The 25,847-nt window shown below is 38.5% G+C and overlaps 1 protein-coding gene across 10 annotated transcripts in view; it reads left to right on the top strand.

The window, feature by feature from the left end:
- Positions 1-25,847, top strand: part of tjp1a (tight junction protein 1a) — a 126,650-nt gene that overhangs the window by 18,161 nt on the left and 82,642 nt on the right. For 9 of the 10 annotated variants that reach the window (XM_036130794.1, XM_036130798.1, XM_036130793.1 and 6 more), the window contains exon 2: positions 9,808-10,021. The exons of the other annotated variant lie outside the window; for it this stretch is intronic. In XM_036130794.1, the coding sequence (XP_035986687.1) occupies positions 9,808-10,021 (214 nt within the window). The remainder of the gene's footprint in view (positions 1-9,807; positions 10,022-25,847) is intronic. 10 annotated transcript variants of the gene reach the window in all.

Below are 25,847 nucleotides of genomic sequence, written 5' to 3'. Positions count from 1 at the left end.
TAGTGCTGCAGCTTTCACCTACTATGCATATTGCATAAGTAAACCACTGCTATGGGACTGCAACTCAGACACAGAAAAGACCCAGTTATAACATTACTTTTTCTCACACTTGGTCAGGTGGACGTTTCACTCACTACAGCATGCTGGATGCTTGAAACTGAAAGTAAAACTGCTGGAATCAGGGTCCAGTTATTTAAGCCCATAATTAACTCACTGCTTGATTCCCAATTTGATTTGTGAAGCCTGGAGGACTTTGATCACTGTTATATTTGATTTGATGGCTCTTGTTGTCTTAAGAGACTTGCATAAACGTATATGTGTTTTAACCGGTTAACTCTCAAGGGCTCACCGGCTGGCCCTTGAGCCGCTAATCTTAGCCAAGGTCGGACTACTGCAAAACAAATCTACACACAGGTAGTGTGGGGTGGGTGGTGGGGGGCACATTTTACTGAGGCTACTATGAAGGATAATTTGTTCTTTCATTTGATCATTTGTTCGAACACACGTATACACAAGCACAAGTGCACCCAGAACTGCAACAGTCACCAATTAAGTGGTCTGCTTCCAAAATATCATCCTTTTCAGATTCCATCCATGGAAATTTGGGCAGTAAAAAAATGTCATTTTTGCATTACACATTCCTTGCAATCAGTGCTTTAAAGGTATACTATGCAACCGGGGTTGATTTTCCAGCGAGGCTCCCCCCAGAGGGCGAAAGTAAAAGTGCACTGTCGTAAAGATGCTCAGCTGTTCTGGTTTCTCCGTAAAGCCAGGCGCGGTTGTTTTGAGCTTAGCAGACAAGCGAACGCAACGAAAAGTGGAAAAAACGGCAGTACAAACAATGACTAACACAGTGAAGGTATGAACATCAAGCTTCCCGCAGCGCTATCTTGGCGAGGCGGCGGCGGCAGCCGCCTCGTCCGTTTTATTATTATTATTATATTTTTTTTTTTAATGTTGGTGAGACGCTAACGCCACCGCCTCGCCAAGCCGCGGCCGCCACGGTAGCGTCTTGCCAACATAAAAAAAAATAAAAATAATAATAATAATAATAAAACTCGATATGCTTGCATGTTTATTTGACGTTAACACGCGGTTCTTTGTTGTTGCTTTCGCGCGTGCATATAGTAAATGGCAGGGCAAAAACACATAGATGTCTCCCCGTAAAGCAAGACTTCTGTGTGTGCGGGCCGTGAGCTCTTGCAATTGCAAGTGCGGTATTTCCCCCACAGACCCCCAGGGCGGCCGAGAAAACCTTTGTTCGACCTGAAATGACTAATTTAATCATCCAAAATGGTATGGAACACATTAATTAACTGAAAAATGTTGCATAGTATGCCTTTAAATGGAAAACACAGGTGCCAGTACTCCCCTTAATGTTGTACAAATATGGAACAAAACACAAGTAATATTTTCATATATATTTCATATATATTTCTATCAATCTATAGATCAATAGTTTCACTGGACAGAAATGACAATGAACAAAACAAAGGCAGTTCTAAATCAAATCCACATGAGCCAAATCCAAAGTGTCATGACGCCACTTTTATCTTCAAGCCTCATGGTGTGACCATGGACATGAGACATAACTAAAAAAAACTAAAAATATAAAATAAATTGTCATTAAAAACATTATGTTTTAGACTTAAGATTTCAAAAAGCTTATTAAAGGTTACAGTTTCCTTCTATAACATACTGTATATTTCTTTTCAGTATTGGGCCTGGCCTCAGCCAGCCTGTGTCATTTTAGTAATATTATCTTGCCATTAATCTAAAAATATGTTTATATCTTCAAAAACTCAATACATTGACCAGCTATACGCAGGATCTCTGCTACATATTTAATTATTTAATCATATTTAATATCAAATCGTCCATCAGGTAACGAGCAATATACAGAAAGCGTGAAATTTTAAAAGTCATCAGGCCTGAACTTGTGTAGTCAACTGGAGGAGAACAAACACAAGCTGTCTCCGTTTCCATCAAACACAGGGATAGATATGGATAGGAGATAGCAGAGGCTGAAAGACAAAGCAAAAAGGAGCAGAAAACATGAGCCATTAATGTGAGAACATTTCACTCCATCAGGAAAGTGCCTGTTTTAGTACGTTGAATAATTTTAATATAAAAGCAGGTTTTGCACATACACTATAATGTTAAAATATCAGGTCTTAATAATTATTTAGAAAACAATACCGTAGTCTTCATCTAAAATTAATGGTGATGACCTACATTAGAATGAAGATATCAGCTTACTTAAAAAGTCTCCAGCAGGTCTTGGGTTCTTATTTGCTCTACTGGTTTGGTACTTCTAAACCTGGCCTCTCCTCATCATATCCAACATATTGTTGACTTCTCTTCCTGCAGCTAAATCGACAGCAACAGGCGTCTGTGCAGCATCAGGGTCCCTGTTAGATGCGCTAATGCTAGCTTGCGGAGTCTGACGTTCGTTGTGTGTGTGTGCTTGTTTTTCTAGGACTGTTCAGAGCTGCTTTTATCATCCAGTTCAGGTCCTCTTGAGTCTTTTTGGAGCTACAACAACATTATAGCCATGAGCTTTTCCCTCCGCTTTTCCTCTCTCATCCAAAACTCCTAAAGTAACTTGAATATATGGCAAGTGTTGTGCGCCAAATCAAGTGTTTCTTTTGAGGCAATATTTTTTTTATCAACACTTGCAGAGTTCAATTGCTTTTGTGTTATAGATTTTTTTTAATTCAATATATAACTATATGATATAATTATTGAAAATGGGTGTGTTTTGTGAGGAAACCATCACAACAGTCATGTTAAATAATATTACCTTATATGAAAAGGAAAATAATCAAACATTTTCTTGGGGGTGCTGTGACTTTTCCAGGGGGAGCTATAAATGGTAAATGGACTGAACTTATATAGCGCTTTTCCAGTCATGCTGATCACCCACAGTGCTGTACACAACTGCCACATTCACCCAATCACTAGCGCACACACATTCATACACCGAGACGCAGCTCGGTGGGCAACCACTAAAAGACAGAACATGAAAGGCATTAAATCCATATTACTGATGTGATTCAAAACAGATGCTCAAAGTCTTTATCCCTAATGGTATTGGAACATAAACATTAAATATAAACACAGATAAAAGTCATATTTTGTTATTTTTGTAAAAGGTTTTAATTTGGAGAGACCATGAAGAGAAATTTCAGTTGGACCCAAATAACTTCTGCAAAACCGTTCAGCGACTCAAAAAAGAAAAAGATAACCTGTTACAGAAACCACATGCGAAGCCTGGTTATTATTTTAATGCCCATTTAACAGCTATTCTAACAGGCTCTCATAAATGGACAATTTGGCCACCTATAGTGGACCTGGGACTTGTCAGATGCGCTGCTGTTGGTTGAAAAGTGAAAAAAAAAAAACAGGTAGGGTTTTTATTTTCAGAAACGTGCTTTCTCAACATACAGAACATCTTTCTTGTTAGCAGGTTCTGAAACTTATTTAGCCTAAAGCTGCTGTTAAATATTTCAGTGAAATGTTAAATAATGATGAATGGATCAGCCAGTTTGCAGGGATTTTCTTTCTTTTTTGCACCAGTAAGACAAGACTGTCTTCCAGATGAGTTCCCTGTAAATGCACCACAGTTAGCTGTAAGACTATTTTATTGTACTTCTTTGACTCTAGATACAAAGTTTTCCCAAAAGCAGGATATCAAATACAAAAAATAGAATTACTAAAATTATCATAAGAACCAATGCAGAGTGTGAGGAAACAATATCCGGTATGTATGCTAACCTACTATAACAAACTTTAAAACTATAAACCCTGTAATGTAAAATGATTACACACCAATCATTTACAGGCGTCCAGACCATCCAGACTCGTCCAGACCAACAATAGGTATGTAAGTCATTTCATGTGCAAGAAACTAGCATGTCTAGAACCGCAGCTGAGGACATGCATGATTGCATCATGAACCCAGATGATTGTCTTGTAAGATTACCGAGCACAGAGCGGGATAACATGTGTGTTGATGCTAGAGTACCTATTAGCTCTGAAATCAGGCCAGTGTGACACGAGGAAGCTCCAAATACTGAGAAGTAACATGAGACGACCACCTGAAAAACACATTTTTGACCCTTATTCCATCAAGTGGTGGTGGTGCTTTGTAATGCCCATGCACATCATGCTCTGTGTCATCACTTTCCCTGACAGCTTTGACTGACTGTCATATGCTCCGGGATCTGCCTGTGACACCTGACTCCATCTCTCATGTCACCGCTCAAGCCTCGTTGGGAAGGTGCGAGGTTCATTCAAAGGAAATGATTCCCATAATTATCACAGCTTTGTCAGTGTAAATTATGTCCAAAACAGGCTAGTACATTTGAGATGCTTATAAATTTGCTTGCCAGTAAGTGTGTTATGGATGCTTTGAATTAACAGCGGGGATGTCTCTCTGTGTGTGTCAACGACTGAGCTTACATCTAAAAACAGTGTTTCCACAGTTTTTATTGAAGCTTCTATTATTAGCCACACTTTGAAATCTGCACCCCTTACTGGCGTATCGACGGAGATGAAAAGTGCTTTCTGTACATCATGTTGTGACAACGCTGGCTTAACGGATCACTATAATTGTATTGTGGCAAAACAATACTAGAAAGATCAAGGCTCCGTAACACTTGAGTGCTTGAAATAAAAAAAAAAGTGTAAAAATACACGTTCAAGCCTATGCTTGCCAAATTAGCAGCAGGGAAAGCAGTTCATATCTAAAGGCAACACCCTTTTTTACTCTGTTTCTAATTTCCCTGGCACTGGTGACAGAAAATCCTGAGATTGTTATAAAGATATGAACTTCTTTTTATATTTGAATGACTTAATAAGACAATTTAATGATTGTCCTGAAAACAGCCTCTGTGGATCTAATTTACTGAGTATTTATTAGGTTAGCATGCCCCATTATTCTTCAGTTTTCCTCATTTTGGTACAAAGAAATATGATTTTCTAAAAACATAGAACAAATTAAGCCTCTGAATGTGTTTTATGCCCCAGAGAGCCTGACACACTAAGAATTTTTTCTTTCTTTCTCTTTCTCTCTTCTTTCTCTTAAGGCTGTCTTCGTTGTCAACTCTAATAATGTCCAATCCTTTGATAAAGCACTTGACTGACGACTTGTCATTATGATACAGCTGAAGCATAACAACCATCACATCGTCTCTTTGGAGAAATGTTTGAAGAGCTGAGCTTCAGGCCTGCATTGTTGATACTTAATCTGCAGTGTATCTTCTTGCTGAATTATTTAATCATTTTCTCATGGAAATATATTAGAAAAGTGTCAAATATTCCAGCTGTATCAATCCTGGATTAAAGGGTGGAAAATGGGGTCTTTGTGTTTGCATGTTCTCCCTGTGCATGCCAGGGTTCTCTCCATGCCAGGGTACTCCAGCTACTGGACAAAAACATGCATGTTAGGTTAATTGGTCTCTAAATTGCCTTTTTGAGTGTGTACATGCATGTTTGTTTGTGCCTTGTGTCTCTAGTTGGAGAAAAACACTGACAATCATGGTGCAAGCTGATAGTCTTAATAATTACCCAGCTAAAAGCAGCCTGTTGTGCTTGTGTTACTGACAAAGAGGAAGAAAATATTTAATTATCTGGAGAAGAAGTTGTTCCTCTTAATGTAGCAGGTGTTTGTTTAATTTTTTCCTCAGAATGATGTATCAAATTAAAGTAATTAATTAATAGATAACATTATTTAACTATAATATTCAATATATTTTCATTTATTATCAGTAGGAATAAATATTGCTTTTCTTTTTAAATTCAAGCAGTTATATAAAATTATATGACTTTGTTTTAATTTTTTTTATAAATACCATAACAACTTGAAGTTTAATGTTTTTACTCAAGATTCCCATACCATAAGAATCTCATGCTGACCTAAGCATAACCTCAATATACACTGAATGTCTCTTTTTGTGTCAGTTTAAATTTGACATAGTTTTCAATTTAAACCATGAGTATTTTACTCAAAAATGAAAATGTCAATTCCTTCTGACATTTTAAATTATTAATGTGGATATGTTCAGATTTAAAATGATTAGCAATTAATCAGTTACGTCCCAGAACCCTTAAACAGCGTAAAAACCCAAAAACCAAAGTTATTTCTACTTCTGGCAGATTTAGATTTAAAGTTTTTTTTCAATCAACCAAGATATTTGTTTCTAACAAAAAAAAATTGACGTTTATGACTAAGAATATAGCGAAACAATGTAGGAAGAGTTTTAATTTTGAATTTTTGTTTTGTTTTTTTGTTGATATTTGATTAAATAATTACATGCAGAAAATTATCGGCACTCCAAAATGTTAACATCGCTTCCAATTAGAAGAAACACATTAGTCGAAAAACCTAAATCTGCCATTGTTTTGAATAATTTCGGGCTTAACTGTTCTGATGTTTAGTTTGAACCATAATTAGCTTCGTTCTTTTTCTCATTTTAAACAAGATGTACTTAATATGTAATAAAAGAAACAGAACAAAAACAAGAATAACCCTGAGTTTAGACTTAATGCACCATGGGTTACATTAGGTCTTTTAATGCTTAGGAGGATCAAAGCAGTTTTATTGTAGCTTTATAATGGCAGGCAAATTGATGCTCCATACCTAGTCTCCATCTGCAGGCTACCCGCTGACATTCAGCCCAATTATTCACACTTCCTGAGTGCAGCAGCAGCCAACAGGAGAAGACGGCCTTTAAAAAGTAAAGACAGTGAGAAAAAACAAAAACTCATGTTATTTTAATCCTGCAGGCATTCTTGTGATTTCCATCAGATGGGCAGAAGTGCCTGCCAGCAGTGCACAGCGTAAATTGTTCTGTGCAGAAGTCATCTTTATTGTATTGTAATGGATGGGCTTATGTCATGTTGAGGAGCCCACAAGAGACAACAGCAGAACAGGGTTGGGTTTTTAAGACTGCTCAGAGGTACATTTTAGGCTTGTTGTCAGTGTACGAGCAGAAAATCACTACCCACATGGCTAATGTTGTGTAGACCCCCTTCAGGCCTCTTAAACAGCCCTGACCTGTTGGGGCAGGAGAACAAGAGAGTTGTTCTGTGTTGTTTATTAATGGGACGCTGACCATAGTCCTCAGAAGAAAAGAAAAAGAAGATGTGACTTTCGGCCACAATCTCCATGTGTCTCACTTTCACTGATTTGAAACTTTCCGGAAAGTGAAATAAGGCTCACTTTTGCTGCGTCGGTCTTCTCATAAATACCATGAGGCATCTAAGTGCTCGCTTGACGGGTTTTGTTAAAACGGATCTTCTTTTCCTGCTGTTGTTCTGGATTTATTTCTTGTGATATATATAAAAAATAATGTCATATTCAGAACCTAATTGACTCTTTATTGTTGTATTCTATTGTTATGATACTATGAGATTAAATTTATACATGCACATGTAAATTTTTTAAACTATCCTACTCAGGTAACCTGGGCAGCCAGATTGATAATGTGTATAACTCTTCGTTCTGCACATTATCAATCTGGGACTGCTCCCAATGAATCCAGTCAGGGAAAGGAGGAAATTTCAGCAGAACTCTCTGAGCTGATTGGGCAAAGTGACACCTAGTGCCCGCCTACTAAAGGTTGGTTTTAAACAATCATGGTATCAATTTAAAACGTAAGCAGCAGCTGCTATTAGAAACCACAAGAAGGAAAGGTAGTCAAGGCACTCCTTGCTGTTCCCCTATCAAAGATGAAAGTCATGGATTGTTACTAAACAAATATGATAGTTATAGTTACTCTTTATTTGGTCACAGCTGATATGTATACTGCAACGTGATTGGCCTAAAATGTTTGAAAACAGTTGAAGCGGCAGCAGTACACGATGGATTCTCCTGTGTTTATGAATGCACAAATACCACGTGAATTCAGCTTGCAGGCAAGATTACTACTCAGGTGCAGATTTCTTACAATCTGAATATGATACCGTTAATAACTGCAGAGCATTTAATCTTACGGTGTAAATTTGCCCTTATCGTACAGTCTCTTTTTCACGGAAGTGCATTGCATTCACTAAATGGCAAACAAAACACATCTCATGATTACGAGATCAGTACAAGAAAAGATCTTGATATTACAAGAAAAGATTTAATAATTAAATCAGGATATAATAGTTATAAGAAATAAACTTGTAATTATGAGAAAAGTTAAGGACGCCACTGACCTAGGCCTACACTACTGGAAAAGTGGACAATGACTGCACTATAGGATTTTATATGCTTTTATTTCCTCTCGTGTTTAATATATTTATTAATTAAAAAAAATACAATGCAAAAATAAGAAAAAAATACAAAAATAAGAAATAAATTAAGAACCCACCCAAACAAAACAACACCCCTGTTCACTGTCAGTGAAATAAAAATAATTTCACATCAATACAAAAGAAAAACGGTCATAAATCAATCAGCAAAAGTTTTTATGAACAAAACAGTTGGAGAAAAAATTTTACAAAAGGCTTCCAAACTTTATAAAATATATTTTCAGAGTCCCTCTTCTCTAATTTATTCTCTTTTGATCCAAAAAGGTGGGTGGGTGGAGCAGCATCTCTCCATCTAGACAGAATCAAGCATTGTGCCAACAAAGTAGGCAATACAATGAGTTTCTGACACTATGCTTAAAGTGGCAGGCCATCAGTGTTGAGCCTAAATAAAGATAAACGTGGATTTGGTGTTATTTTTACTCCAAATATGCAAGAAAACACCTCCCCAGAATTGCTACATTTTGGGACAATACCAAAACCTCAAAGTGGTCTCAACTGATTTGCACTATTCACAGGATGGATCAATTTGAGGGTGGTACTAAATAATTACAAGAAAATCAGGGAAGGAACAGAATCTACGGACTAACAAACACTAAACAGGAATAAATAATACTGAAAGATGTAAAGCTGACAGAAAGCATGATCCCCAGGAACCCAAGACTAAACTTATACTAACTCCTTGTGATCGTGACAATATTCAGTCACTCATCCAGTTCTCTGCAGAGGCCACAGAACTTCCTGCTCATTACAATATTGGTATGTCAACATTGTGCAAGTATCTTTCAGCAGTGGCCACTAAACACCTTTAGAGTAGACACCTAATTAGACTAGCTAATTCTTAATTACAAGATAATTTCTCATAATTATGACATCTAGTCTTGTAATTATGGCATCTTATCTTGTAGGACATCTTATCTCATTGTTGTGAGATCCAGATCTCGTAATAATGAGATAAGGTGTCCATGTTTTTCTTTGGTGAATGTAATGCTCTTCCATACATTTCATACTTTTTCTTATTTTATGTCATGATAGCCTGTTGCTCGTTTTGTGTATAGTTCACTTTGGTTTCGTGCCATCCTCAGATCCCCAGCCTTGTATTTCTTCCTCAGCTGTCTGATATTCTGTTGATTGTTACCCATTGATTTTCATCCTGTTGGTTGTTCCTCAGTGTATTTAAGTTACTGTATGTATTTAATTTGATTCATTTATTTTTGACCTTTTCGTGAATCTGCATGGTTCAACTTGCCTGTGACTTTGCTGCTCGTACAGCTGAATTTCCCCACTGAGGGGCAATGAAGGATATTTATATTATGTTCTATTCTATTCTATTCTATTCTATTCTATTCTATTCTATTCTATTCTAGTGTTTCATCAATGTTCTCATCAATACTTTGGAAATACATGACTAAATGTCCAGCATGTACTTTATGGGGGGGAAAGTATGGCTGTGAGATTTCCTTGCCTCCACTGTTGTTTAAGGCATCTTTATTTCTTGGTTTGTTGCAGGGTAACCCCGCAAGAAGGAGATTCATCCCCCTCAGATGTTCCCGGGTCTTCTAGTGGATCAGTAGGTGCTACTGGTGGCGCAGGTGCTATAGCTTTGCCTGCCACCTCAACTCTCTCGTTGCCTCTGAGCCAAGCTAAACCTTCTCTGCGTCGCATCAAGGGCCGCATCCATCGCAGCAAGAGCCTGGACAGCATGGACCTGCTCGACTCCAGCGTAAGGCTCAGTTATAAGAGTGTGTCCAGATGAAATAGTATCTGCAACTCGTGATTGTTTTCTGCAGCTGTTAAATGTTTTATGAGTAACATGATAACAGGCTCATGCATCGGCGTGAAAGTAGTTTCTGTCCAGGTATTTATTTATAGTTTCAGTGAAGAGAGTCATTTCCAATATGTCCCACCTGCCATAATACATTATAGTCTTGCAAGAAGGCTCTGGGAACATTCACTGAATAAGAGCTGTTGTGGTTTAAACGCGGACGAAATTGATTGCAAAGTCGATATGATCTTTTTTTTTATTGGGATAGTTTCATTCACATTTATCATTTCTACACACCACACCACTAATACAGCTGCACACATTCGCACAGGATAACCTCTAGTTATGTAATATTTCTTTGGGTTTTTTTTTTTGTTTTTTTTTCAGATGAACACAGTTTAACACATTCCATATTCCTGTCTATGACTGATTTATTCTCATAAAAAAGTACTAATCTGATAAAATGATTAGGTAAGCTGCTTGGATCTGAAAACCCTCCCTAACTCTGGGATTGTCCATTGAGCTGAGAACTGCGCTTGGCCCACTGGTTAATTCATTCAAACTTGTGTGCTTGTGTTATGTGCATGTGCGTGTGTGTGTGTTGTGTTGTGTTAAATGTAGACTGTGTGGTGTTCGGGAAATCCACCAGCGATTTATGATGTAAAAGCATGCCAATCTAGTGCTAATGCACGCCTGGTGCGCTTTTTTTTTTTTTTTTTTTTTCTGCCTTTGCCGTGGACCGAGAGCTAAAAGTCTGCTTTTTGCACAGCTCTGCTAAATCTTTCTACCCCCTGCTGCTTCCTTTAGGTCTTGACCCTCTGTAGATGTCTCCTTTAATAAATGTTCACAGTGTAATGTCTCCTCATCCGCCCCCAACCTTCCTTTCCAGGTTGACAGTGCGCAGTGTGTTTGTGCGAGCATTTGAGTCTGTGCACGCTCAGTGTGGGTGTTCTGTAGATTAGATGGCCTTAATTGAGAGTTGCCTGGTGAGTCTGGTGTAACGAGTCACTGTTTGTTCGTCAACCTGCCTGCTGTCTGAACTGGAAAAGGACTAGTTTAAGATTGTGTTTAGCTAGGAGAGGGTTTTGCTGCTTAATCCATTATTAATTGGGACGGAAGGCTGTAGGTGGGCTGAAGAAGTCACGGCAGCAGTCGGCGACAGGCTCAGGAACTTCTGCAGCACATAGATACGTACAGGTGGATATTTTTGTCAGGCTGACTGAAGGATGTTTCCTGTCAGTTTTTGATTTTCAGAGTGAAGCAAAAATATCGAATATATTTTTCAAGACAACCTGAGTGCGCTGATGCGTGATATTTATGAGCCGTCTGTTCTAAATGAGTTCTTCTTACCTTGCAGAGAGTAGTGAAGCATGAGCAGATGGGCTGTTCTGAAGCGTTACAGGCAGTACGAGGGGGATTTTTAGATCCTGCCATCTTCGGGAAGAAAAATCGAAGACACTTTGAGAAACTTTCAGCGTGCAGAGCAGATGATGTGCTGTCTCAAAGTATTCCTATGGTTCATAGGGAAATTATGCTTTTTAATGCCTCAGGTCATCTAGCATCCATCCGTTCACTTTCTGTTTGGCATCTTGGGTGTGTCAGTCAAAGCACTAAAGTTGGCCCATATTCAGTCTGTCTGTCTGTATTTGATTTAAGATTTCCTATGGCCTTTTTGAGTTAGTGCTTTGCGTTCTTTCTCATATGGGGGTACTCCAATGCATGACTGCACGTCGTGGTGAGCTGCTGTCTTTTGGGTTCAGTTTTAGATGAAAATGTCATGAATGTGATCACATACCTGCCCGTAATGTTCCACTTAATGACTCACACAGGGAGCCATTATTATAATTGTCATAAACATGTATAAAATTAATTAATGTGATATATTTAGTATAAGCATGAATCATGTGTCCTTGTAGGTCTTCCTTGGCAGCTCAGAATCATATTTTTGATCTCACAATACAGTTTTCTGTGCTATCTTATATGTTATTTTGCTTATTTTGATAGTTATGAATCATAGTTCAAAAATCTCCAGGAACCCCCTCAAGTTGGCTGTGAGCCCCGTGATTATCAGCCACTGTAGATAAAATCTTTCTTTTTGAAAGAATTGCGTGAAAACCTTTGGTTCAGAGCTGCAGTCTGTTGTCATTCATTGTGACAGGCTCATCAACAGCCAGCATGGATCTCTTCCAAGAAACGTTAAGCAGAAATATCCCTGGAAAATCATCCCGTGTGACTTCTGCTGTGACAAATGTCTCTTTACTGTTCTTTTATCCCAGTCATGAGCAATTTCTCAGCTGTCTGCTGTAGACAGTGGATATGGATAATGCCTCACTAAAGCTTACACATCAGGCACGGTTAGCATCAGTGTGAAGAGAAAAGCCTCATGAAACACATAATTAACTGTAACAGTCGCCTAGCCACTTTGTTATATTTACATAATATAAATAATATAAATCTCACTAAATAAAAAAAAAACATTATTTTTAGACTTTCTACCTCTCCATTCTATTATTGGTGTCTAGTCCCTGGAAAACTGAGTCAGCCTTTCTGGTAAAGCACTCGACATGTTTAAATCCTACCAAAAGGAGCATAGCATGAGTTCCAGGATTTTTGCAGACGTCTGCCCCCGGTGGCGAAAGGTTAAAATGACACCAGCATTGTGCACGTGCGTGGGAGAAGAGGGAAAGCATCTGTTGCTGCAACTGCACAGGTCTTTTGTTTATAGGTGTAATGTCATCTGAGGTAAGAAAGCTATAAATATTGAAGTTAGCCCTTGTTCTCTCGCTAATGCATCCACTATGGCAGAGAGTCAACAATGTAACTAGGTTAACGAGAGCACGCTTGCTTAGAAGAAATCAATGCATGGATGTGCCAAAATTTTCTACAGTTGAATGAAAACAAAACTGAAGTAATGATTTTTGGATCAAGGAAGGAGAGATCAAGAGTTAGCACACAGCTTCAGCTTCTTTAGCTAGTAAATACTGATCGGGCCCAAAATCTGGGTGTAGACCTGAACCTTCAAAGGCAGCTAAAGACGATTACAAAGTCAGCTTTTTATCACCTGAAGAACATTTCCAGGATTAAAAGACTAATGTCTCAGCAGGATCTGGAAAAACGAATCCATGTGTTTATTTTTATTAGAATCGATTACTGCAACGGTGTTTTCACAGGTCTGCCTAAAAAGTCCATAAGACAGCTGCAGCTGATCCAGAATGCTGCTTTCTGTATACTAAGACTAAGAAAGTAAAGCACATCACCCCAGTTCTAAAGTCCTTACACCGGCTCCCTCTAGCTCAGAGAACATACTTTCAAATACTTCTATTATTTTTAGTGCTACACTGCCATATCAGGTACTTATACTTATGTTTATCTATAAATCACTGAATGGCCTAGCACAAAAATACATTGTAGACTTGTTGTCAGAGTATCAACCTTATAGACTACTCAGGTCTTCTGGCTTAAATCTGGTCTGCATACCTAGAACCAGAACCAAACATGGAGAAGCAGTATTTAGTTTTTATGCACCACTTATACTAAACACTGCTGCGTTGGTATCTGCTGGAGGGACCAGTATCTCATGATCGTGACCATATGAGGGATTTTATTTAATTAATTTTTCCACACTCGGAGGATGAAGCTGCATTTTTGAGCTTGGCCTTTTTCTGTCAGAACCTCTTTTTTTCTGGCCTTGCAACAAAAACTATTTGCCAGAATAATATATCACACGCTATACTATACTATTTTGATGCCACCCTGGGCGGACTGCGATGGGGTGTTTTGCCACATCATTTCAGAACATGTTGTCAGACCAAGGCAAAAAGGGAAGTGTCATTCTTTTGAATCTGCTTGTTTACCCTTTTCAGAGGGAGAGAAGTCAAACCTTAGACATTGTTATCTGGAACAGTGTTTTTAACTCAAGTTCTGTGATAAGCACTAGGAACAGCTCAGACACTTCCCCAGCAAAATGAAACTAATACACTGGAGAGTATTTTTGAACAATTATAGCCATGCATCTAAGTAACCATCTAACATAATAAAATTTGCATTTGGACAATCTCAAGTGCACAGTCTGTGGAAAAGAAGATAATTTCAGTTTCTTAACACCATGCTGCATATCCTGATCTTTTTCTACCTCTTTTTAGAGACTGAAAATCAGAGTGTCTTACAAAGGTCTTACTTGTATGTGCATACGGTAACTGCCAAGAGAGAACACCTACAATCACAGGTAGAGCATGCAAACTTCCTGCAGAAAGCCCCCAGCCAGGATTCATACACAGATCTCTAACGCAGGGAAGCAATCCATGCATGTTTTCTTCTTGTCTTAATCTGTCAGCAAATGTTACATTTACATTGTTTGAGAAGACTGCTTTAGGCGTTAAAAACAGAACTTGATTCATTTGTTCAATGTTCATTTGTGCAGAGTGAAGATTTGACCACCAGTCAGCAAGGACGGCACACAGATTTACCCTAAAAAAATCTTTAAAGGAAACATTTCTCTGTTTTGACCAAAATGCTATATAGTAGCATCAGTTCTCAATGTAAGTCTTTTTGTTATGCGATACTTAGCCGAGGTAAAAAAAAAAAAAAAACGTTCAAACATAGAATCAACTTTTTTCTGTTAGATTTCCACCTAAGCTAAAGATGCAGAGTAAAAAAAAAAATTCCTGAGTATCTGTTTCATCCTACTTTGCCCTCACTCTGTGCAATGGTATCAGCTGCTCAGGGCATGTTGCATAAATACATTAACATCCTCTGTTTGCCTGCTGTGCACCACCACAGCATGTCCAGAAGTAAAACATTGAAGAAGTAATAATAGATGGAAGATGGAAGAATGTGATGTATTATGCACACACACACACACACACACACACACACACACACACCTTAACTTGCATATTTTGTGATGTGAAAAAATCACAAAGTTGTGAAAAAAAGCATAACCAAAAGGCAAAAGGAACGTTAACATGAGAAGCATGTGGTCAAGTTTCTGTGATTTTTAAATTTCTATTTATTTAATGTTGGCAAATAGCTGGTGTAATTGTCCTATAATGTGAAGTAGTTGCCAACATGCATTTTCGTTGTTGAGTAAAAGGTTTGATTCCTTCTAACCAATGCTCAATTGTAAGGTGTATGTGAGATATTTGTCTTGATCTGATTCTTTGTTGTTTTTTTTATTTCATCTTGATGTTTTGACACTTTTTGACGTTCTCTGTCTCTTAGCTTGCCAGATTAACACAAACACACTGTATTGCTTAGTTTCAGGGAGAGGTAAATGTCTGCCATGGGTCTATTATTTTAAATTATTTTAGTTGTCATTTTTTCAAACAAGAATATCCCTACAATGTACATAAGCAGCTCATAATAATGTTGCAAGGTTACGAAAATGTTTTAACTTTGAATTTACATCAAATGGTAAATGGTAAATGGCTTGTACTTGTATAGCGCTAACTAGTCTTGACGACTTCCAAAGCGCTTCACACTACAGTTTTGTCATTCACACATTCACACACATCAACTTAAAATACATGGTCAAGAGTTTGAGTAATTTATCTTATGACTTTTTTATGAAGCAAACAGTTTAGAGTTTTTCAAAAATAAATACAAGACTACAGGGCCTCCATATTTTTAGGATTATTTAGGATAGATTAGGAAAAAAATCCAAAAAAGAATTTCATTTTCTTATTGCGGCAGGATAATAATTGCTGTAAATTTGAAAAAAATATATACTGTTTTGTACACTTATTCAATAAGGAAGAAAGCCAGCCATAATAAATGTGAGTACTGGTGCAACATTTCTTGGATCCACAAACAATTAATATGAAATAGCTTTTTTAAATGCGCACTTCACTTTTTTAAGATGATCCCAATATCCAGCAATCTCTGATCTGTAATCCAGGACTTCTTGTTTAATTGGGGTATAAATATGTTGTAATACAGAGGCCCATTTTTCTCAGCCTGTATCGGAGTGCTGATAACTGGACATTCCTTTTCTCACTATAAAAGCCCTCCTTCCACTAGTTTTAGCAACATTTCTTTATCTGAACTTTACAAATCATCGTGTTTAGGTCGAAACAGGTTTTCAAAAGCTTAGATAACTTTCAACAACAGCCGGCTCCAGGTTGTGTCAAACTGCTTGTTCATCCGCCATCCTGCTGGTCACAACCCTATGATTGCATCCCTTTAAAACACCACTGACGTCGAAAGTTAAAAGAGAAATTACAGTGATAAATGTGAGGCAGGACATGGATGCGCTGCATGAGTGATGACAGAAAGGTTTGACAGCAAGGTGCAGGGTGTTCTGATTAGATCAATATATATTCTTTAGATAGACGAGTGTCCACAAACACCCCATAACTCATTCTGCTCATCAGCATGTTTTTCAGGCACAAACCCATTACACTGGATTCTACATGCAAGTTCTTCTTCTTAGCCGGGTTGAAACAGGTTGCTCAAAGCAACAACAGCTCTTTTTTTCTCTTTGTTTAAATCCATATTTGTATTGGACTTCATAGGTAATCTTACTTATTATTGTGAGAAATAAAAATAGACATCCGCCAAATTCTGTTGATCAAGTCTACTCCCACCATAAATTATACAATTTTCATTGATTAACTCAATCAAAACCAATGCAAATATAAATTATTTAAGGGTTACATGTAGCTATAGGGAGCATTTAAAACTCTGATCATCTTTGCTATTCAAAGTATTCATAATATTTAACCTTTTTGTCATGTTACAACTACAAACTTTATTGTACTTTATTTAGTACAATAAAATAAAATAAAACGAGGTATGCATTTGTATAGAGCAACCTGGGGATGGGCCTTGAAATTAAAATCTCCGATTTTATTAAACCACATCAGATTCATCTTTTTTTTCTTCCTTACATGTAACAAAAAACAAATTCCTGAAATTATTTTTAAAAACGTACTTTTATCTCAATCATCTCATCAGGGAGTTGACCTGAATTCAAAGCGCAACTAAATACAAGCTGTGACACATGCTTAACAAGAATGGCAGGCCCTGCCATTGTAAACAATGAAAATGACAATATATTAACATTGCATGCTATTACGAAAACAATTTCCCCTCTCGGGACTGATAGAGTGCAAAGTTTCATGGAAGCCCAAGGAGTGAACTGGCAAAAGAAATTCAATTTTCCAAAAATGAAATCTTCATCAAATGCAAATTCAAAATAATCAATAAAATATATTTATCACCCAGCCCTACAGCAACTTGAAGCAATTATTTTTAAAACGGCATTTAATTTGGCAAAGACCAAAATCTTTGCCTATTCTTTGGAGATCAGCTGAAGCCCAGTCAGCCTGGATAAGGAGGTTATATGAATGTCAATTGTCAAGTCTTGCCACTAATTCTCAACTGAATATCATTTGATCAAAACAATTGCCTGTATAGGACTAGTTGTACGCTCTTAGGTATTATGTAGACTTTCTTCCATAATTTACCTGTATTTAGCGTTGTCCATCGTCTTTGACCATTTTACTGCTGGAGAAAAGCATCCCTACGACATGATGCTGCCAAAACCATGTTTTGTGGACAGGATTGTTTGTTCAGGATAATGTGCAGTACTCATTTGGCTCCATGGGGGGCACCATGTGTTTTGCATGTAAGCCAGAAAGCTCAGGTTTTGTCTAGTTTGTCCACAGCACCATCTTCTTGTTCGCTGTGTCCCTTACATGGCTTGTGGCGCAGTTCAAACGAAGCCGCCGGTGGCTTTCTTTTCACCGCTCTGATTATAAAGGTCTGTTTTGGTAGAATTGTCCAGTTGACAGTTTTTCCCACCTAAACTGTGGATCTCTGCAGCTCCTCCAGAGTAACCAAGGGCTTTCCTGCTGCTTTGCTGAATAATGTTGTCCTCGACTGGCCTGCAGGCGTATGTGGAAGGCCATGCTTTGGTGGGTTTTCAGTTGTACCTTAATCTTTTCCATTTTGGGGTGACGAATGGGACATTTCTGGATGAGACGTTCAAATCTTGGGATATTGTTTCATTATCTAACCCTGATTTAAACTTCTCCACAAAAACAAACCTCCTAGTCCTTCACAGAACTGCTGTATTGAGAGAGAATAAATTACCCGTACATTAGATGGACTTTGTTTACTAATTAGATACATTATAAAACCAAACGTGAAACTGATTTTAGGGGTACAAATCCATACTTTTTAGAAATTGATCTCTCATAACCTTTCCTTATCAGAATGCGTCCTTCTTTAAGGTAAATCTCAGTAAAATACACTAAAGTTAGTGGTTGTAATGTGAAAAGGTTACTTTTGCAAGACAGTGTATCATCACTAGATTTCATGCATACGTTTGGATGATGTAGCTTACCAAAATGTTTTATTTTCATTATATCTGTCAAATATGAAATTCAAATATCTATTCTTGTGTTTCGCCCGTTTCATGAAACGAGATATTTGACAAGATCAATGAAAACCTGCCACACAAAACTGTGAGTTATTTCACTTCAGAGTATTTCTAAAATCTGAAAGGTTGTCCACCCTTGTAGCATTGAACTAGGAAATCTCCTGGCACATATCCCTTGTCAGTCTTGGTTGTGACCTTTGACCATTTTTCATCCAGCCTGACAGGCAGTCTGTCATCCGCAGACATAAAATGTTCTGTGAGCAGGACTTCTGCTCACCGTTTTAATCCCTCTGTGTATCCAGCTCATACATTTGACAGGGTGACATTTTCATCAGGATTTAGTTTTTGTTTTGTTTCCCCTCAAGATAAAGAACCTTTGCTGCCTTTCTTGCCCTCCCATCGTTCAGTGTTTTATGCATGCTAAAGCTGCCAAACAAATTCTGACCCAGCCAGGCACGGACACAGGACCTCTGGGAGTGTCCCCTACAGTCTGACACCAGAACATTGACAGCCGAGCTTTTAAATCCTGCGGGCTGAGGAATAGGGCCTGTTCCTCAGCAGTTTTTGCTTTGTTGACGGGTGCATTAAACCATCAGGGAGAAGATTGCCTGCTGGTGGTTTCCATTACATGGTGAATCAGAGCTAAAGTTTTCTTTGTGGGATTTCTCTTTGTGGAAACAACTTTGTCCTGGTAAAGCTCAACGAAGTTTCCACGCTGCTGAAGCACCGACTACTTACTGCACAGTGTTTCTTTCATTCTTAACCAGTGTCTGTGCATAAGGGCTTAATTATGCTCACTGGAGATAATTAAGAGAGATACAGCGATACAGGGTGCAGGGTATTAAAAGTTAAACCATTATTTCACAAAGAAAAAGACTGAATCATAAAAAATAACAAAAATCACGTCACAGAATGGAAATAGCACATATAACAAAGATAAACCAACCTTTTACCAGCACTGGGTAACAACACTCTTTTACCAGCTTCTGCCAAGATCTTCAGAGGGTTTTCTGTTCACTGTTGAAACCAAAACATGTTCATCTGTGGAGCACAGAACCCGTCTCCTTTTTCTGAATGGTGGACATTCCCACGCTGTTTGTTCTTCCAGGCATCTGCAAATTGAACCAGATTCGTGGAGGTCAACAATCCTTGTCCGGACATTTTTACCGATTTTATTTTATTTTTTTCATGAAATCACCCGAGGAAGCTGTGTGTTTGAAGCTCTGCGTTAAAATGCATCTATAGGTGTGTCTAAATTCAACTCAGATGCTTAAAGCCAGTTTTTGTGTATATAAATACATCCAAAGAAATTATCTTACCGTTATGCCCGAGCTAATATCCTTGTACATAACTTTAGGATGTGTTCTGTCTCAGTGAAAGTGACATTTTTTAAAGCATATTGCACACCTTTGTTAGCTAACACTACAAATGATATCATGATGAATCCTGCACGAAGTTCAGTCAGGTATAACTCCAGGATGTGGAACCATTGGCATTTTAGTCATTTTGTACATTTGTGACTATTTTAATTGATCTCATCTGTACTTTTTATTTTAGCGTTTCTTTTCGCAGCTATTTATGGCTGTTAATATGGACCTGTGTGTGCCTTCAATAAGGTCATGAGGATTTTTTTATAGAATGCCAGATAGAATATATATATATATATATATATATATATATATATATATATATATATATATATATATATATATATATATATATATATATATATATATATATATATGCAGAATTGACAATTTGGTCTTTGAAGCCAACATCCCAGTCAACCTACACCATCCAAATCAACATTAATGTCCCAATACCCTTTGCAATCCTGCTGTTTTTACGCGTCTAAAAGGTCTTCCCTGACATTGGGGACATACCTAACTGTATTTGCCATTACCTGGCAGCAAATTTACAGGCCATAACATTGTAGTTCCATATAGGTTTCATTTTCACTGGGATTCATTTTTTTTTTTTTTTAAGACGGGGAGCCCTCAGCATAATGCCATGCTCTCTGCCCTTCAAGTTACATCATCCCGTAGCAGTATGCATTTATAATGTAAGGCAGGAAGGGCGGGCAAGATCAATGTTGACTCTATAGATAGATGAAGCGATGATCTACGGCTTCCTCAGCAGCAGCATGAAAGCGAGAAGGCCTTATTTAACACAGGGTCATACGGAGCTGTTCACATCAAATTAAATGAATCCGTCACTCTTGGTATGTCGGCTGTGCGTGCCGTGTGTGTGAGAGGTCCTTGGTAAAGTGGCTTAAGGGATGTCTGTCTGCATACATCACCGGAAGTGTCCTCATATTAGTATGTCCGGCGGTCTGCTGTCCTCTGTGTGATATTGATTGGTCACAGTAGAGAGTGTTGCTGGTCAGCATTTCTCAAATGGACACAGAAGAAGATGGAGGGGGAGGTAGAGGGGTAATTCCCAGAGGACATGAGCAGAGAAGATGAGGAGAGAAATGGCTAAAGAAGGCATGATGGGAAAGAGAAAATGACAATGATGGGAGTGCTGGCTGAGGATTAGGAGGAGTGTTCTGTTTCGCTCTCCTCTTCATCTTTCAGTAAAGACTTAATGTGTCACAGCTGGTTGGAGGTGGCTCTCACTTTCACCTCTTTGTCGATGTCCATGCAGCCTGCATTAACGTACGTGTTGGCTTGCCACCACTTAGGTAACCATCAATACAGAATACATTTGTATAAGAAAAGAACTTATTGGATCGATATCATTCATCTAGCTAGCTGGCTGTAAAACCAATTGTGTTTCCTTGTAAGATACTTTGGTTCGGCTCATACTGTTTCCATGTAAGCCTTTGTTTAGGTTTTTCTCACAGACTGTTCCCCTTGTGACTCTGTTGTTGTTGTTGTTGTTTTATTCTTTTTTGTTTTGTTTACACCATGGCAGAAAGAGCCAAAACACAGTTCATATCCAGCAGAAAACTTAATGGAGTTAACCAGAGTCTGACAGCAGAAAAGGCATTCAGAGGAAGAGAGTAAAAGGTCAAATCAAGATCAGTTATTATCATCTCATTCTCATTTCAATAACATACAACAGTATAAAATATCACTGTGAAACATCATTAAATAAATAACAGATAATACAAATATAGAAAGACACAAACAGAGAAAATAGCTACAGAAAAAATGGAAAAATATGAAGCAGATCGCCTTACGGCTGTTTAGCATTTTAACTGCTTGAGGCAGAAAGCTGTGTAGCAGGCTTATGGTTCTGTTTTTGATGTTGTGGTGCTGATGGCAATGGTGAAACGGGAGAGGATGTGAGGAGGGTGCAACAATGTTCCTTCAACGACTCTGAAACACAACCAGAGGGATACTTCAATAACCCTTTTACCCCCTCTTGCAGTTAAGCTACCGCTTAGAGGAGCTGTTTGTCCACATATTTTCCAGCACAGCTCGGTAAAATGTTGTCGGCGTCAGGATGTTTGTTTCCCAGGCAGATATGATACGGGTAAAAGTCACTGATTAGCACAGCGAAGTGACCTTAATTAGCCATCTTTCTGAAAAATATGGTAAATATATGTCGAGGACAAATCTTGTTTCTGATAGTTTCTACGTCCTATTTTATTCATATCTCGTTATTTGTTTTCTCTTTTTCTAAATCTGTATATGCTTTAAAATAAACCTCATTATAATCTCTAGTTAATTAAACAATTTCTGGGTTGCTGTTTGTTTTTTTTCACATTCACATACAGTATGTCTACATTTTGGGCTGTGTGTTTGTGCTTGAGAATGAAAAGCTTGATTGCCACACATTTCTGTATGACACCTCCGTAACGTTTTAAGAATATGAAAGGATGGCGACTGGGTTAATTAATCAGTTTGACACCCGTTTTGTTTCATGTGAACTCAGAAGAAGAAGCAGCCACCTCTAACGAGACAGGCTGGATCCTCAGAAGCCCCATTCCTCTGTTTCTATGGCAACAAAATGACTTCCTTACCCCCATGAAGGAAGATCAAGTTGGTAAGGCAGCATGTAGGTTAATGTGATGTGAATGGTCGGGTTTTACGTTGAGGACCCATAACAGGTAAAAAAGAAAGTCTACTGTCAAATAAATGTTTCACTTTAGTGGCTCAGTGGACAAGAAGTCTCCAGCTTCCCGTTGTTGCTCTAAAAGGCAGCGTTTTTATGGTTTCTGTTGCACAAAGAGGGCAGCAATATATATATATATATATATATATATATATATATATATATGGCCTGTAAATTTGCTGCCGGGTAACGGCAAATACAGTTAGGTATGTCCCCAATGTCAGGGAAGACCTTTTAGACGCGTAAAAACAGCAGGATTGAAAAGGGTATTAGGACCTTAATGTTGATTTGGATGGTGCAGGTTGACTGGAATGTTGGCTTCAAAGACCAAATTATCAATTCTGCCTATATATATATATATATATATATATATATATATATATATATATATATATATATATATATATATATATATATATATACTCTCCCTTTTCAGATGGGATGTGGTGGAATCTCCCGTTCCACCACATCCCAAGGGTGCACTATTGGGATGTGGTGGAACGGTAGATTCTATCAATCAATCAATCAATTTTATTGTCAACTACAATTTGCATTGCAATCGAAAATTCAGTTCTACCTCCATACAGTGAACTCATTGTCGTGTTCAAGAAACCAGTCTGAGATGATTCGTGCTTCATGACATGACGCGTTATCCTGCTGGAAATAGCCATCAGAAGATGGGTACACAGTGGTCATAAATGGATGGACATGGTCAGCAACAATACTCAGGTAGGCTGTGGCATTGACACGATGCTCAATTGGTACCAAGGGGCCCAAAGTGTGCCAAAGTATCCCCCACACCATTACACCACCAGCAACCTGAACCGTTGATACAAGGCAGCATTGGTCCATGCTTTCATGTTTTAATTGCCAAATTATGACCCTACCATAAATGTAGTAGTATGTAAAAATTAAAAAAAAAAAAGGTGTCACTGTTTCTCTGTTGTTGTCCATTTAAGTTCATTTCCAGATCCTGGGTGTCTTTCCCGTTTTAGTGGAAGTATAGATCATCTTGTCACTTCTGTCTCTGCCTGTTTGTGTGCGTAGCCTCTCCAGTGACTACAAGCAGAGCTTTTCTACTATAACCTTCCCCACCATGCAGACTCCTCCAGGGGGCTCTCGTTTCACGTTTGACTTTTATCCTCCCCCCCAACCCCCCAGCAAACTAAATTGACCACCAGAAATGTGAACCTCTGTTAAGTGAGACGCCCCAGGGGACGTCATGATGCCAACCTGGAAGCTCGCCGTGTGGCGTCTGTCTGCACAGAGGAGTAAATAGAGTGGCTTAGAAGAATAAAGCACAGAAAAACAAGAGGGAAGCAGAGCCTGTGGTGATGGAGTGCGTCTTTGGCTGTCTGCGTAAGTGAAAGAGGGAGAGAGGGAAAAAAAAACGGGCACTCAGGATGATTTCCTCAGACGCCTCTGGCTGTGCTGTTCGCTGTCAGTATCACGGCTGCTATTTCAGGATGCTACCTGCTGAGGGATGTGCTTTGCTCACAGCCTGGATGGCCCCTACACCTAAGTCCATTAAGCCAAAAAATATCACCTGTGCTGCCACACACATTAACCTCAAGAGGGTCTATTTGGCCAACTTACCAGTGATCCTGATGCAGGTGTTGTTTTGCGCGTCTGATCCTGCCACTTAAAGGCAGCTGATGCGTTTGATCCGCTCTGAGATGTCTGCCCTTTGGCCCGACCTTTTTGGGGGATTGCGTAACTGTCTGCGCTTTAGGTCTCAGGCAGGAAAACAGCGGCACTGAGTTCAGTCCATTCCTCCCGTAAGTTTTGAAAATTACGATTTAATAATTTATCATCTGAGAGACAGTTGATGAAACACGAACAGTTTGGGGCCAAGTTTTGGTTCAAGGGAGGTATGAGAGTTTAGGGCTTTAGTTAAAAATGACACTTTCCACTTTTGGGAATGAGGTTTAGCATGTTTAACATGTTTCTTCTGAAACTTTGTCGGTATTTGTACCTTGTTGGTACTTGTTGTTGTTTGTTATGGAAGTAATGTTAATATTTTGCAGTCTGGACTTGGGAATCTGTGGAGTGAACTAAAGATTAGGGTTATGGCAAGGATGCGTTTCAACCTCAAAAGAGTTGAAGCTCTTTACAGAAGACAAGATGGCAGAAATACCAGTAGAAACCTGCAAAAAGCCGGTCGGCAGCTGAAACAAGCCTTTAATTGCTGTGACTATAGAGATGGGTATAATTATTTGCTTTTATAAAAAGAGACCCTTTTCTTCGTTGTTGTTTTTTTATTTCCCAAAAACATATTATAGTTTGGATCAGCTTGATCAGCTGATTGTGAGTCAACAGAGAAAATTTTCAAATAACTAAGAGTTCTGGAAAAGCAGATGAATGTATCATTCAGGATGCCTGTGCATCATCCTGTAGAGACATGAAGGTTGTTTGGCTTAGAAAACCGCCGAAAACTTTAATTTTACACAGAACCTCCCCTCAAAGAAATCTGCATTAACATTTTGAGAATGCTGCCCATAGATCTGCCATTGTGATGGGTCAAGGCTGAGGAAATCATTGTGTTAGTGAGGTTTGTCTACAGGACAGAAACAAAAAATGTGTGTTTTACCCTTCTGTAGGTCTTGGCTGATAAAGTGAGGATTATGCTCCTTCTTCAGGAAATTACTGTTTGTCCTCTGAAGGGATTGGATGAAAGACAACAGTGTGTGTGTGTGTGTGTGTGTGGGGGTGAGGGGGGGTGTTGTTTATGTTTGGGAGCAATGACTCTGCATTTTTGGCTCACTGTTTTTCATGAGCGCAGAGAACAGCAGGAGACCTCAGTGGCCTTTAGGGGTTAAAGTTCAAACATCAAAAACTGTCAGCTGGGTTTCCATGAGATGAGATGTTAAGAAGAAAATATATATAGAATAACAAACAACTGATTGAAACTTTTATTGTTGTTCCCTTTTAAAGGAAATATATCTTTCTGTTTTGGTCCAATGAGACAAATCCTTTCATAATATGTTAAAGTGGTCTTAATATGTATAGATTCTTTAGAGTATTTTATTTATTTTGTCTTCTATTTCACACTTTTTCAGAACTTTTATCAGAAAAGACTTCATTCGTTGGTTGGATTTTAATATTTACCACTTAGGCATTGGGTAAAAACAAGACCAGGGTTGCTCTCTGCTGGTGGCCTGGTGTCCACTGGTGGCGCTTTTTGTTCCTCTCAAGGAGGGAAAAGATAAAAAGGAGCTGCTCGATGGAGAGCTGTGGAAAACCAGGCCAGTTACAGCTTTGATCCTGCAGAGGGCAGGATTTTATTACTAAAGATGTGCCTCTGAATCTGTGTTCCCACCAACTACACTGTTCTCCAGT

Source organism: Fundulus heteroclitus, unplaced genomic scaffold (assembly GCF_011125445.2).
Source record: "Fundulus heteroclitus isolate FHET01 unplaced genomic scaffold, MU-UCD_Fhet_4.1 scaffold_38, whole genome shotgun sequence".
Lineage (NCBI taxonomy): Eukaryota > Metazoa > Chordata > Actinopteri > Cyprinodontiformes > Fundulidae > Fundulus > Fundulus heteroclitus.
Note: the sequence above shows the minus strand (reverse complement) of the source record. Positions and strands in the feature narration are given on the sequence as shown.